General features: G+C 42.2%; 1 protein-coding gene across 3 annotated transcripts in view; it reads right to left on the bottom strand.

Moving 5' to 3' along the window:
- AFF3 (ALF transcription elongation factor 3) overlaps positions 1–14,851 on the bottom strand; it is a 488,013-nt gene that overhangs the window by 47,485 nt on the left and 425,677 nt on the right. For all 3 annotated transcript variants that reach the window (XM_048857937.2, XM_048857946.2, XM_048857957.2), the window contains 3 exons: positions 13,651–13,775; positions 10,336–10,537; positions 7,007–7,128 (listed from right to left, as the gene is read on the bottom strand). In XM_048857937.2, coding sequence (XP_048713894.2) covers positions 7,007–7,128; positions 10,336–10,537; positions 13,651–13,775 — 449 coding nt within the window. The remainder of the gene's footprint in view (positions 1–7,006; positions 7,129–10,335; positions 10,538–13,650; positions 13,776–14,851) is intronic.

Genomic DNA, 14,851 nt, shown 5'->3' with positions numbered 1-14,851 from the left:
CTAGGTTAGCAGTATGTATTTGCTAGTAATGGATTGTAGTAAAGTACACCTTTAAAGAGTATTTTTACTGGGAAGGCACAGATTTTTGCTAGGGGAATTCCTATTTCTTAAAAATAATAGCATTACACAGCTGTGTCTTTAGGTTTGCTGCTATGTAAACACTCAAATGTCTATGGAGCCGCCTGGAAACAGAGAACTCTGGGCGTGTGTTTGAGGAAATGTTTTCCATTTCCAAATCGAGTCCATTTCAGTTAGAGGTAATTCATGCCGCCCATAGGTGACAAATGACTGGGGTTTCAGTTTTTGTCCAAAAATGTGCTGGCTGTGGGGTGGAGGAAGGCTGTGGAGGTCTGCATGTTTGCACGAAGCCATAACAGGGTAAGCCAGGTGGAAAGCGAATGCAGCATCATGTTGATTCTCTCATGAATTCTGAGCCAATCCTGGATGCTGATAGTTGAAAACTTTTCCTGAAGCAGGAACTCCACATAGGTAACCATGCTGTGGTGAAGGATGTATGCTTCAGGGCCACCTCGGTAGCTGACCAGCCCACTCCACTCATAGATATGCTGTTCAACCACTATACATTTGACTGCATGTACTATCACTTTCCCACCAGCAGGATGGAATAATATTTCCCTTTGCCAACATGGCACCACAAGAACAGTTAAGTCCTCCAGAATGTGTAAGGCCTGAAATGATAGAGAAAGCTTTGTAGCAAGACCACTGACCATTCTACCCCAAACCCAAACAGTTATGCAATTTTTTGTAAAACCAAGTGAGCTTAGAATTTTTAACTTACCATTGTCTCTGCACTACTTTAGTTGAGATTAACCAGGCTGTATCCAGGAAGATTTTGTGGACTGAAGCATCCCTCTCACAATATATTGCAGTTCAGTTGTGAAATGGAACACTTTATGTCCTTGAAATTCCACAAGAATTATTTCTGCACTCCTCCATTGAGCTATGTGAGACAATAACCCTGTTTCTTGTCCTGCAGGCCCCTGGACCTTACCTGGCTGCTGTACCTCCCCACCTTGCCCTCAGCGCAGAACGAGCCTGGCCCAACATACCTTCATGGACCATTCCAAAATTGTAGAGTACACAATTTCTGTGATGAACTGATGGTTGAAGTTTCGGAGAGAGCCAATGAGCAGGTTCAGTACCAGAAACAGAAGGACTTATGACTAGAGAAAGGGCATCCGAGAGGCAGGAGAAAAGGCTGAGGCTCACTTCACAGCTTGAGGACAGGGTTTCAGCAAGGGAGCAGGCACTTGCTAAACAGTTCCTGGAACAGGAAGGGCGGTTAAGGGAGGAGGACAGAGCTCAGCAGAGAGAACTGTTTAAGCGACTCATCTCCATCATGGATGCAAGAGTAATGGCTCCTGCTGCCTCTCTCACACCATGGCATGGTTCCTCTGTCACGTCCCTTTGGTCTAGAAACAGCTTGGAACACTCCGTATCTGAGTGGCCCATGCAATTGGGCCCCAGGAGCAGCTGGGCAGGGCAAACTAAACCCCACGCAGCCCTCCGTTCTGACTTCCCCTCCTGTGGACACCTGAACCCCCCTCCCTGGTACCAAGCATATGGAAAACGGGGAAAGAAGAACTGGGGGATAGGGGACAAGAAGAAAGTCAAGGAAAATGTGGGCCCCTTACTGAATGAGGGTGGCAACCTAGTGACAGAGGATGTGGAAAAAGCTAATGTACTCAATGCTTTTTTTGCCTCTGTCTTCACGAACAATGTCAGCTCCCAGACTGCTGCACAGGGCAGCATAGCATGGGCAGGAGGTGACCAGCCCTCTGTGGAGAAAGAAGTGGTTCGGGACTATTTAGCAAAGCTGGACGAGCACAAGTCCATGGGGCCGGATGCGCTGCATCCGAGAGTGCTAAAGGAGTTGGCAGATGTGATTGCAGAGCCATTGGCCATTATCTTTGAAAACTCATGGTGATCAGGCGAGGTCTCGGACGACTGGAAAAAGGCTAATGTAGTGCCCATCTTTAAAAAAGGGAAGAAGGAGGATCCTGGGAACTACAGGCCAGTCAGCCTCACCTCAGTCCCTGGAAAAATCATGGAGCAGGTCCTCAAGGAATCAATTCTGAAGCACTTAGAGGAGAGGAAAGTGATCAGGAACAGTCAGCATGGATTCACCAAGGGCAAGTCATGCCTGACTAATCTAACTGCCTTCTATGATAACTGGCTCTGTGGATGAGGGGAAAGCAGTGGATGTGTTGTTCCTTGACTTTAGCAAAGCTTTTGACACGGTCTCCCACAGTATTCTTGCCAGCAAGTTAAAGAAGTTTGGGCTGGATGAATGGACTATCAGGTGGATAGAAAGCTGGCTAGATTGTCGGGCTCAACGGGTAGTGATCAATGGCTCCATGTCTAGTTGGCAGCCGGTATCAAGTGGAGTGCCCCAAGGGTCAGTCCTCGGGCCAGTTTTGTTCAATATCTTCATTAACTTTCTGGAGGATGGTGTGGATTGCACCCTCAGCAAGTTTGCAGATGACACGAAACTGGGAGGAGAGGTAGATACGCTGGAGGGGAGGGATAGGATACAGAAGGACCTAGACAAATTGGAGGATTGGGCCAAAAGAAATCTGATGAGGTTCAACAAGGACAAGTGTAGAGTCCTGCACTTAAGACGGAAGAATCCCATACACCGCTACAGACTAGGGACCGAATGGCTAGGCAGCAGTTCTGCAGAAAAGGACCTAGGGGTTACAGTGGACAAGAAGCTGGATATGAGTCAACAGTGTGCCCAAGAAGGCCAATGGCATTTTGGGACATATAAGTAGGGGCATTGCCAGCAGATCGAGGGACGTGATTGTTCCCCTCTATTCGACACTGGTGAGGACTCATCTGGAGTACTGTGTCCAGTTTTGGGCCCCACACTACAAGAATGACGTGGAAAAATTGGAAAACGTCCAGCGGAGGGCAACAAAAATGATTAGGGGACTGGAACACATGACTTATGAGGAGAGGCTGAGGGAACTGGGATTGTTTAGTCTGCAGAAGAGAAGAATGAGGGGGGATTTGATACCTGCTTTCAACTACCTGAAAGGGGGTTCCAAAGAGGATGAATCTAGACTGTTCTCAGTGATAGCAGATGACAGAATGAGGAGTAATGGTCTCAAGTTGCAGTGGGGGAGGTTTAGGTTGGATATTAGGAAAACCTTTTTCACTAGGAGGGTGGTGAAACACTGGAATGGGTTATCTAGGGAGGTGGTGGAATCTCCTTCCTTAGATATTTTTAAGGTCAGGCTTGACAAAGCCCTGGCTGGGATGATTTAGTTGGGGATTGGTCCAGCTTTGAGCAGGGGGTTGGACTAGGTGACCTCCTGAGGTCCCTTCCAACCCTGATATTCTATGACATGCAGCAACTTGGGGGATTCTGTCCTGTTTGCACTTTTCCTCTACTTTTGTTTCATTTTGGAAATGTTGTTTTGTAACTGGTGTTTGGGTGTTGTAATGGCAACCGCCCTGCTTGGCAATGGGTGACAGTTGTACTGTTTTAACACAAGTTTACAATAAAGTTTTTTATGTCATCAGGAAAGTTTATTGCTATCCCTGCACCTCATCATACAATCAGTATTGAAATCATCAAGCTAAACCCATGATCAGGAACAATGAGGAAGTACGTACAGCAATCCACTCTTCAATCACTTCCTTATATGAATCCATACCGTGAATCATCCCACCCTTTTTGTAAGTTGTCATATCATTCATAACTACGTTGCATGGCAATCAAGCCCCTATCTCTCCCTAGCACTGACACCCCCCGAAACCAAATAGCTTCAACCCCCACAAGCACGTTCATAGAAGTACTAATCTTCCTCTTCCATGGGACCATGCCAGTCCATAATGTGGGAGCACAAAGCATCTCTGTTGCCCAGGTGCATCCAGCTCCAGCTGTGGTAGCCGCACTTGCTGGCTGAGTGTACCGATTCAGTGGCCCCTTGCTTCTCATAGGTCCATTCAGGGGGAAACGGCTCACCTCTGGCTTCAAAGATTGTGTAGAGTACAGCAAGCTACAGTAATGCAGACAGCATTGATGCCACTGGCATCCAAACAGGTCTGTGGGCACCTCCAACAGTGCCTCATGCGTGTGTCTTTACCCTGGAGGGCTAAGGCAAGCTACTCAAAACTCCAAAAATGTAAGCTTTCTTCATGTGAAAGTTCTGGACCCACTGCTGGTCATCCCAGGTCTGCATGACCATGTGATTCCCACCAGTCTGTGCTTGTGGGCCTGTGCCAGAAGCGCTGGTTTATGCAGGGAGCATCAGCGGCTATAGCGAGTGTAATGAGCAGCATCAGCCGCTGGGAGCTCTTCCCTCTTCTGCTTTCTTGTCCTTCTCCTGCTCCAGCCAACATGCTCTCAGGTGCCTTTCCTGGGTAAGAAAATGCCGTCGAAATGTCCACCAGTGTGTCATGGAAGCTCTGCCCATTTCCTGACACAGGAGTGAAAATGCAAGCAAGAGAACTTCTTGAAAAGGGGTCTCCTCCATGTTGCGTGGCAGGCTGTGCTGGCAGGCTGTTCAAACTTCCTGTAATGTGCAGGGTGGGCAGGAAATCTTTCCCACAGTGTACCACAAGCAAAGGGCTAGAACAGCCACATTTTGGGAGTTTGAGATGTGGTTGGTTTGACTCGAGTCTGTGTGCTGAGTGTGGACGCCAGAGCCCTCACTGTTTCAAGCCCAGACTAGACAATTCTTACCATAGGGTTGAGAATTAATATAGACACTCAAACCTCAGGTTCTCTAACACAGGTCAGCTGACTTGAGTCCCACTAACCCATGGCTTACATTGCAGTATAGACATACCCTCAATGTTATTACACAGCCTCTAAAATTCTCTCTCTTTATACAGTAGCATAAGTCTCAAATGGCTAAAAAATCCTGTACATCTAACTGAAGTACACAAACTGGAAAACAGTAACCCCATATATCTTTTATATGTCACTTGTATGCCTGATGTGTCAGATTCATAGATTCCAAGGCCAGAAGGGCCCATTGTGATGATTTAGTCTGACCTCCTGAATAACACAGGCCACAGAACTTCCCAAAGTAATTCGTAGAGCATGTCTTGAAGCATATTCAGAACATGCAGGAAAACCATGGAAAGCAGGATTTTGCTTTCCATTTTAAATACTTTATTTTATGCAAATACAGTATCCACAATAGGCACTTTGCTAAACAAGATACTTTTCACTGACCTACTTGTGATCCAATTTATTATTAGATACAACTGTTTTCAGTGATCTCAAGAAAACAAGTTGGGAACAAAGTGAAGAGTTCTTGAGTGGTTGAAACAAATGAGAGTGGTTGTTTTAAATCAGATATGTGCGATTTAGTCTCTTCATACTATGATCTCTGATTAAAACAGACAGTATAATCCAAGGCTGGATTACTGTAATTCAGAGTTTTGTGCTTTAACAGATGAAATTTTCTCTGGACATAATTTTGGGGCAAATGTTGTCATTAGGGGTACTACAGTAGGTTCAAAATTATGTACTGCATTTCCTCAAATCCCATGATGTGGTACCATAGGAATCTGAAAAATTCTGTTTGCCATCTTTAATTTGATCTTTCTGATGTGTGAGTCAATTTTGTTGATTTTGGACATTTGCAATCAGTCTAATCCACAACATTTTAGTGACCTCCATAAATAGCAATTTGGGATCCAAGGTCAAGGGCTTCTGGTGATACATAAACAAAGGGCTAAGATGATAGGCGTAGAAATCCTTTACTTAGAAATAGCAACTGCCTATTGTACTATTTGTAAGCACAAAATTAAGATATATTTGATTTTTGTTGCTTATCTAATTCAGCTTTTTAGATTGCTTTAATTTTTTTATTTTTTATGGGCTGCAAATTGCTTAGGGACACACTGCATGGAAGGCACTACACAGGAACAGTTTTTATTGTATTTCTCTCTCTGAAAAGGTTAAGGAGTTTTATTGCAGATGTCTGTCGGAAATCTCACATGTATCACTAATGGAAGAAGCAAGTGATAAAAGCCTCTGAGTTGATAGATTTCAGAGTAACAGCCGTGTTAGTCTGTATTCACAAAAAGAAAAGGAATACTTGTGGCACCTTAGAGACTAACCAATTTATTTGAGCATAAGCTTTCGTGAGCTACAGCTCACTTCATTGGATGCAGATAGAGATAGTGAAAAAAGCAGTTTTAGCTCCTGTGACAGCATTCTGGAAAAAACACTGTTTCTTATCAGCAGGTTGAGGAGGAATCAGACTGAGGTACAACAGTTGTATTGTAACTGTTTCTGATTGCATTTTGTCTTCTAATCCATACTGATGAGCTGTTTCCCGGGGAAAAGCAGTCTGGGGAGGCGGCTGCAATTTACACAGTATCACACCCCTCATATTCAGAAAGGTAAATATACGAAGATCAGGTCATTACAAGTCAACATGTCTATTTGAACCAATGGGAATTTAAGCTTTATTTTGATATATAACATGGTAAAGTACCTTGAAAAATGAAGAAGCAATTTTAAATCCTTTAAATGAGAGATGACTACAAACTGGAGCCATTTTAAAAATCTGCTGAACTATAAGGAGGGATGGGGGATTTGAATAAACAGGGTCAAACGCCTTTGGTTTTGGCTTTACAATACCAAAACCAGCACAATTCCTCATTTTTCCTTGCTGTGACTATAAATAGCAAGTGACCTTGTTAAAAAACACAATGAAACAACACAACCTCTGGATACAAATATATTTCAGGCTCAAGAAACAAAACAAAATGACCTCTTAGCAAACTTGATGGTGTACAGTCCTAGTTCAGTGTTTGGAGAAGTAGATGTGTAACTTGCAGTAACAATAACAGGAATTATACAATTTGTTCAATTTACAATGTAATGTGCTGAAATATATCTTACTATGATGGCATTGGCCATGTCTGAGCTCCTGTTGGGCAAGATTTATTTTTATTTCATAAAAAAACATTTGCACTTAAATTGCTTTTTTTGAAAAAAGGCATCTGTACTTACATATCATCAAAGATGAGCTTTGTTCTGCAGTCTTTGTGTGCCCTGGATAAAGATGGCCAAGACTCTGTTTGGGAGTGTGGCTTGTTGCAGAGAACACTTTCTGAATTGATGTGAACTGCTTTCTAGACAACAAACAATACAGAACACATTGAGAAATTGATCATTGAGTTAGAAATAGCAGCTAATAAACTATAAAAATTTGACTGCATTGTGCTGTAAATTGCAAGTTAGTGTGCTCACTATTTCAACAGGGAGTACACATAACTAGCTTGTCACTGATAGCCACAAATTCACAGATATTGCGAATAGTTACAGGTAAAGGGCTTTAGAATTTCAGGTGATATGCAGAAGAAACAGAACAGAATTATTAGTCACTAGCTGAAGGGCCATAACACGATGAGTGTAGTTATTAAATCATAGACCAGCTGTGGTTATTCTGCATGTCAAGCCACGTTTCAGTGTCCAAACTGTTTGGGGTTTTTTGTTTTGTTGCTGTAACTTTCCATCAGTTTGGGTTGTTATTATTATTTGACAGTAACTGCAACAGAATAAAATTCCTTCTGCTTCAGACAAAAGAAGGAAATGGAATGAAGGTCTCAACAGAAAGCTCCATGATCTAACCACCACTTACTGCCTAGCTTTCTCTGTAAGTAATCTACACGATCAGTTGGTCATGGCAGCTAGGCACCAGATGGGCAGATTTGCTAAAACAAAACCAACCGTGACATTTACAATTCATGAGCTCTCAACTTCTGTATGGGACATCCAGATCAGTTCAGTGGGATAATTTTCAGATGAATAACCAGATACATAAAAATTTTATTAAAGGGATTATTAAAATGTTGACCAAATGGAGCATTTCCAGGCTATGCAGAAAATCAGAGTGGAATGCATTAGCTAAAGGTGTGGATCATAAAGCAATCACTTTTTATTTCTAATTTCCAACACATTTATCTTTGAAGGACTTTAAATTATTTTCCAGATATCAAATAATTATAACTCTAAATGAGTTCATAAACCAGCCTCTAAACTTAGGTGTTTAAAAATGTACATTTACGTCATGATGGAAGAGAAATTGGTCAGTCCAATATATTAAAAATGCCTTTTCAAGGCCTTGTATATAGCCTATTTTTCAAATACTTAATTTTGTTTATTTCTTTTTATTAAGTGTGAGAGACTCTAGAAACACTTACCTAATTTAGAACAACATATTTAAGACAAAACATCTCAAAGTTAGATCAGAAATGTTTACTTTTTCTCCCCACCTCATTACCCCCCTTTCTTCCACCGCAAATCTGCCTTTTTGGAACAGGCCAGTTGCCCCTGAGCAGAAGTGACTTGAGGGGTTTGGGCTAAAGTTCAGTTTCCTGCTGTGAGGTGTAGGCTCTTGAAGCCTGTAATGCAGAGGTGGGCAAACTATGGCACGTGGTCCCCTCCTGCCCGGCCTGGCCTGGGAAGCTAGCCCCCGGCCCCTTCCCCACTGTTCTCCCCCCCCCCGCCCGCAGCCTCAGCTCACTGTGCTGCTGGCACAATGCTCTGGGCAGTGGGGCTGCGAGCTCCTGGGTCAGCGCAGCTGCAGAGCCCGGCCTGACCCGGTGCTCTGTGCTGTGCGGAGGCATGGCTGGCTCCAGCCGGGCGGTGTCGCTGTAACGCCGCCAGCCACCGGTGCTCCAGGCAGCGCGGTAAGGGGGCAGGGAGCGGGGGGTTGGATAGAGGGCAGGGGAGTTCGGGGTGGTGGTCAGGGGGTGAGGGTGTGATTAGGGGTAAGGGTGGTCAGCGGGCAGGGAATGGGGGGCGTTGAATGGGGGCAGGGGTCCCGGGGGGGCCGTCAGGAAGGAGTGGGGGTTGGATGGGGCGGCGGGGGGCAGTCAGGGGTGGGGGTTCCGGGGGAGGTCAGGCGACAGGGAACAGGGGAGGGGATGGGGCACGGGTCCCGGGGGGGGGCCAACAGGGAACGGGGGAGTTGGATGGGGCAGGAGTCCCGGGGGTGGGAGGCAGTCGCCAGTCCACACCTGGCTTTTTGGGGAGGCACAACCTCCCCTAACCGGCCCTCCATACAATTTCCAAAACCCAATGCGGCCCTCAGGCCAAAAAGTTTGCCTGCCCCTGCTGTAATGCATCAAGACATTAATAATAATAAAGAATATATTTGGTGAAAATATTCAATACTTTCTCTTATTATTTCTTCTTCCTTTTCATGGAACGTATAATGGCTAAAACCTTGTTCTCTATGCAGGAAAAGATCATGCAACAGAATTCCTCATGTAGTTTCCTATGGCTCATTTCACTGCTGAAGAGGGAAATGCTGAGATTAAGCTCTGCTCACAAAACCGACCAATTTTGTGTCCTCGAAAGGCTGCAGATCTCTAGGGACCTGCTGAAGAGCAGGATCATCCACATGAAGGCACTGTTCCTCTAATCCATCATCAGCCCCCAACAGGTGCCTCTTGACTGCATGGCAGCACAGCTACCTGGGTGCCACTCTACCACAGACCCACTTCGCCTACCTGAGGTGTTCCAAAAATGAAACGGGTGTGCACCAAAGCTATTGTCGAGTCCATGATTATTATTAATTTTGGGGCGGCACTGGTGGGAAGTCGAGCATGGAGAGTGCCCATTCCCCTTTCCCATGCACAGAGCCTCAACTCTGAGGAGGAGCCTTTGATGGAAGGGGAAGAATGATGCAGCAGGAGTAGCACTCTATTGTTCCCTGTATGTGGAGCTTCAGGGTTTGCGCTGGTTTTCTCCACAGAGGAAATATTGGGTTGACCTTCCTAGTTTACTGTTCATTGGGCTGATTTTGCATTCCTTTTACTCCTAAGACTCCTGTTTCAGGAATCTAATGATTCAAGAAAGGCAGGATTGGAGCTCTTGTCTATTTTGCCATCTCTGTCATTTCATGCACAGGTCTGTTCATTTATTGGAAATATATTTATGAGGAAAACGATTTCAGGCATGCAAACACACACAATTTCAGTTCAGAATGCCAAGATCAGCAGCATGTTTTTCTTGTACAACTTTTCTGTTTATGGACATCTGAGTTGTCAAACATGAAATTCCTTACTTTTTGCCTGTTCTTTACTTCTTGCAAACCTTGGTTGTGTACTTACCTGCTTTGTGGATTTCCTTCCACCTCCTATTTTTCAGGTCATTTTTAATCCTGTTATGTCTTACCATTTCCCCAATGGAAAAATCTTACTTAATGGGACATTCATTATTATGTTCCTTTCCATGATATTCTGCAGAAATATCAAGGGCTGTATGAGCAGTGATACAAAGAGAAGAAAAATCAGCTGGGTTTTATACTATGATCAACAACATAAACTTACATTGCAGTCTGCAGGATGTGGCTGTGGCTGGATTTCACTCTTATGTTTTTTGCTGGAGGACATGGAAGGTAATAGGCTGCTGCCATTAGGTCTACTGGAAGAAGTTAAATCATCATTGGAATATTTGTGTTTTGATACATCAGAGAGGGGTGAGATGGGAGACCGAAGCATTTTCTCATTTTTATTTATTGGTATCGCCAAGCTGGAAATGGAAATTACAGTAATGGAGTGTCACAAAGCTGGATTTGAGAAAGGTAAATGTTTTATATATTATCGAAACTTTGAATTTAAAACCTGCTGGCAGGATGAAGTCTACTGATGTCTGGAAACAACTTTATAGTATCAGGACCAAGAGTTCATTTACAAATTTGGATCATGTTTCTTCTCTTTCCCTCTAGGGTAAATTGTCATTCTGGGATTACTATAAAGTCCATGTCAAAGTACTTGAAAAAATAAGGAGATAAATGGCAATTCCTCACTGTCTTTTAAGGGTTACTTGGAGAAGGAGATGAGGTTCTAAAGTGTAAGTTTAGGTTATAGAGTCCTATTTCACAATAACAGGTGACAATTTACAAGCCATAGCAATAAAACCATATGTGAATTAAACAGGGAATGTGCTAGAAGACGATTGGGATGTCTCTGAATTCAATGACCAGGCCTTGGTCATTCAGTTTACAGTAATTTGGTGCAGGTTCTGAAGACAAAGAAATATGTGCTAGTGTACCAGACAAAGAAAAGCATTCTCACAATGGAAACAAGGAAATGTCTACTGCTGCATCTTCTAAAAGGGAAAGCCGTGTTAGAGAAGCCATTTTTTAGAGAAGCCACAGATAGAGCAACAGGTGGCAACAGTAGCAATAAACTGTAAAGAAACTTTTCATGTGCTAATTTGAAGAAGATACTTAAATGAAAAATTAAAGCAACACATAGAGTATACATTTTTTTAAGAGCGATAACTTTGCATTGAGCCTACATTTGTGATTAAGAGTAGACAGAATATTTTAATACAATATGAAAAGGAGGACTTGTGCCACCTTAGAGACTAACCAATTTATTTGAGCATAAGCTTTCGTGAGCTACAGCTGTACAGTGGATACAGACTAACACAGCTGCTACCCTGAAACCTGTTAATACAATATGTTTCCCTGCCACATTCTCTTCAATCCAGCCTATTCCTTTGTAAGGACATTTCTCACTTCTTTATAGATACAGTATCAGAAACTACACCCTGAATGTCCTTGCAAAAGTGAATATGATACAAAATACTCTTTGTTTTACCACATCATTTCAGAGAACAGAAATGATTAAACATTTGGCTCCCAAACACTTGTTCATTTATCTTACGAGTCTTTAAAAACTTGAGGTGGCAGAAACCATAGCTCACTATTAGAACTTTTTAGACCTTCATCGGCTCATAAGGCAGTACTTTTAAAGTGTGGCTAAAGGAATTTTTTTTTCAATGGCTTACACTTCTTATGAGAGGGTCAAGGTGAGCAAACGTCAATAGTGATTTTTTGGTAAGAAAAACAACAGATTTTATTGTTAATTTTGAATGTTTAGGAGCCCCTTGCTGATGCTCCAACTTTATTTCCTTTTTTCAAATGGAAGCTTTGCCCTGGTCAGCTGGGCTCATACATCATTATCAGGGGGGTGAGGCTAAAGTAGCCTGAAGAAGCTACATCTGCTTTGAAGTGCAACAGCACTAGGAAGGATGGTCAAGTTGTTAGGGTACTAGCATGGAATTCAGGATGACCTGCATTCAGTTCTCTGCTGTATGAGTTACTGTATGACCTTGGGCAAGTCACATAGTCTTGCTGTGCCTCAGTTCCCCATCTGTAAAATGGGGATAACAACACTGCCCGACCTCACAGGGATGTTGTGAGGATAAATACATTAATGATTGGGAGATGCTATGGTAATAGAAGCCATAGAAATACCTTGGAGGGAGGGAATTGGGGAGTGAGGGGAAGGGAGCATTTAAGAACTTATTTGTTGTCTTTTTGATATACAATTGCTATTGGAAACCCTGTATGCGTTACATGTGACACACAGCACTTTTAGAAGGTGTGGAATTAACCCCAGGAAAAAACTGGCTCAACAATGCTAAACATGTCAGACTACGACAATCATTTTGAGAATGTATGTGATGTAAAATGTAGGATACTTTGGTAATAGCATACATGGAATAGTATACATGCATCCAATCAACCACAATAAAATACACTACTACATGTGAAATTTTTACTTTATGTAATGTATCTGAGTTATAGGATGACAGAGAAGCTGAATGTATATTTTTGAATATGCAAAACATGTTTGAGATCGTTCCTTTGCATTTGTTTAATATTATAAATAAGAGCTGTTCAGTTCCTACAGTGATGAAAAGAAGATAAATACCTACACATAACCGAATACAAGAAATACTAATGATTGTTGAATATTAGACGTTATATAAATTACAAGGTACCTCTTTGCACTTGCACTATAAAATATAATGAAAAAGGATTTTTTTTAAATATATCAATGACCTGCATGTACTAAGCAGCATGCAATTGAACTCTAAGAAGATACATGACTCAAATTGCTTGCTGGCAATCTCTGAAGAAAAACCAGGCATGATTGAGATGACTGATTGCTAGTATGGCTGCTGCACAAATCTCTGCAAACAGATTGGTGGATTTTCATCACGCATTTCATGCTTTGCATCCTTTGGAAATTTGGCTGTTTTTATAGTCACAGAAATTTGTGTATCCTACACATACCAAATAGTATGGAAAATAACTTACCTGTAATCTTTAGATTGTCTGGTCCTTAATGTATGCAAGAGTTGAGAATTCCAGGCATCAATTCAAGTACTTTTCTTCACTTTGTCCTCAGAGTACATAGATTAATTATTGTATTTAAACTGAGGTATATAAGCAAGCTCTAATTCTGAAACTCATAACAATGTGGTGGAGGTAAAAAGGACTAAGGCTGGTAACCCTAGTTGAACTGATGCCCAGAACATAATGCCTAGGAATACTGTAATGTCTCAGTTTATCCTTTTGTTGTTGCTACAATTATTTAATCCAGGATCCAAATACTTGGAACTCACAACTTCTTTATGTAACAGAACAAAAATATTAGTACAATTATGTCAGGAGCAGCTAACTCATTCACTACACCAAAAAAAGAGAGAAAATGCACAAGGATAATTTTTACACATAAAATGTGATAATTAAAAAAAATCTATTCCATCAAATGCCAAACAACACTTTGCATTATGATTCAGTTAATTGTGGAGACTGAATTTTAAATAACAAGGAAAATGCATACCTATGTTCATTCCTGTTGCAATGATTTGCTGTTGAAATACCTAGGGCAGAGGCAATTAATCGTGAAGAACACTCTTGCTCTAAATGAGTCTTCTTGATCTCCCTGTCCTCTTCTTCATTTTCACACTGAATGATGAGAAAAATGATCATCTATTGAATTTTATAGGTGACACAAGTCCCACATACAGAAGCAAATGATTGCTGTGTATTACAGGAAATTAAGGCCTGTATTCTGGTGTATCCCGGTATTAACTATTATTATTTAAGTTTATTTATATAGTCCACAGACTATACAGACATGCAGCAAAGTAGTTCACTGTCCTGAAACGCTTAAAATCTTAAGAGACAACCTGCAAGCAAAGGAGTAGGAAAGAAAATGTGACAATTTTTTTTAACCATTTCTCTCCTTCCATCTCTAGACATTATCTTTTTATGTCCTCATTTTTGTCCATTTCCTCTGCATCTCTTCCTCAAACCCACACCTGGTTTCCTTTCACTCTATTTCTTTCTCTCTCCTACTTTCTTCCATGGGTCCCATGTCCCTTGTCACTGTTTCATATGTCCTACTATATCTCTCCTTCCTAGGATCCCCCCAGACACTGTTATTGCTTTCCCCTCCTTCCTATGAACTCCATAGCCATTTCCATTGTTAGCACCCATCCAATCTCCAAGAGTGATTGAGTTCCTCCTGTTACCCTTTGGGCAGGCTTCATTTATTGCTTTGCTGCATGGCAACAGCATTCTGTCTGTTGTACACATTACAATCAGGGCTGCTTTTAAGGCATTAGTATTGTGTCTATAGCTTGGCTCTCATTCATTAGGAATGACGATCATCCTACATCCTTAGTACATGCTTTGTGGTCGTGTCTCTAGTTTACCCATGTTTTTAGGGGAATGGGGGTAGTTGCAGTGGTTAAGCCTGTTTCTGTTTATGCCACTTTGCCTGCTGTACCCTTATGACATTCATCTGTAATTGGTGACATGCTGTTTCCTTGTCTTATGCTGTTTATTCTGCTTTTTCATCGTGCCTCCCTGTCTTCTGTTGGGTATACAACATGGCAATATCACAATAACCCTTCCTATGTCATAGTGGCACAGCTATGCTTTTGCTTCTGCTACTCTTTGACCATTCCTGGTCACGCTCCCATTATTACTGCATGCTACTTCCTGGGCAATGCATACTGTATGAAATGCAGACATTC

This window comes from Caretta caretta, chromosome 1 (genome assembly GCF_965140235.1).
Source record: "Caretta caretta isolate rCarCar2 chromosome 1, rCarCar1.hap1, whole genome shotgun sequence".
Taxonomy (NCBI): Eukaryota; Metazoa; Chordata; order Testudines; family Cheloniidae; genus Caretta; species Caretta caretta.
The sequence above is the reverse complement of the archived record's forward strand: the minus strand, read 5'-3'. Positions and strand labels throughout refer to the sequence as shown.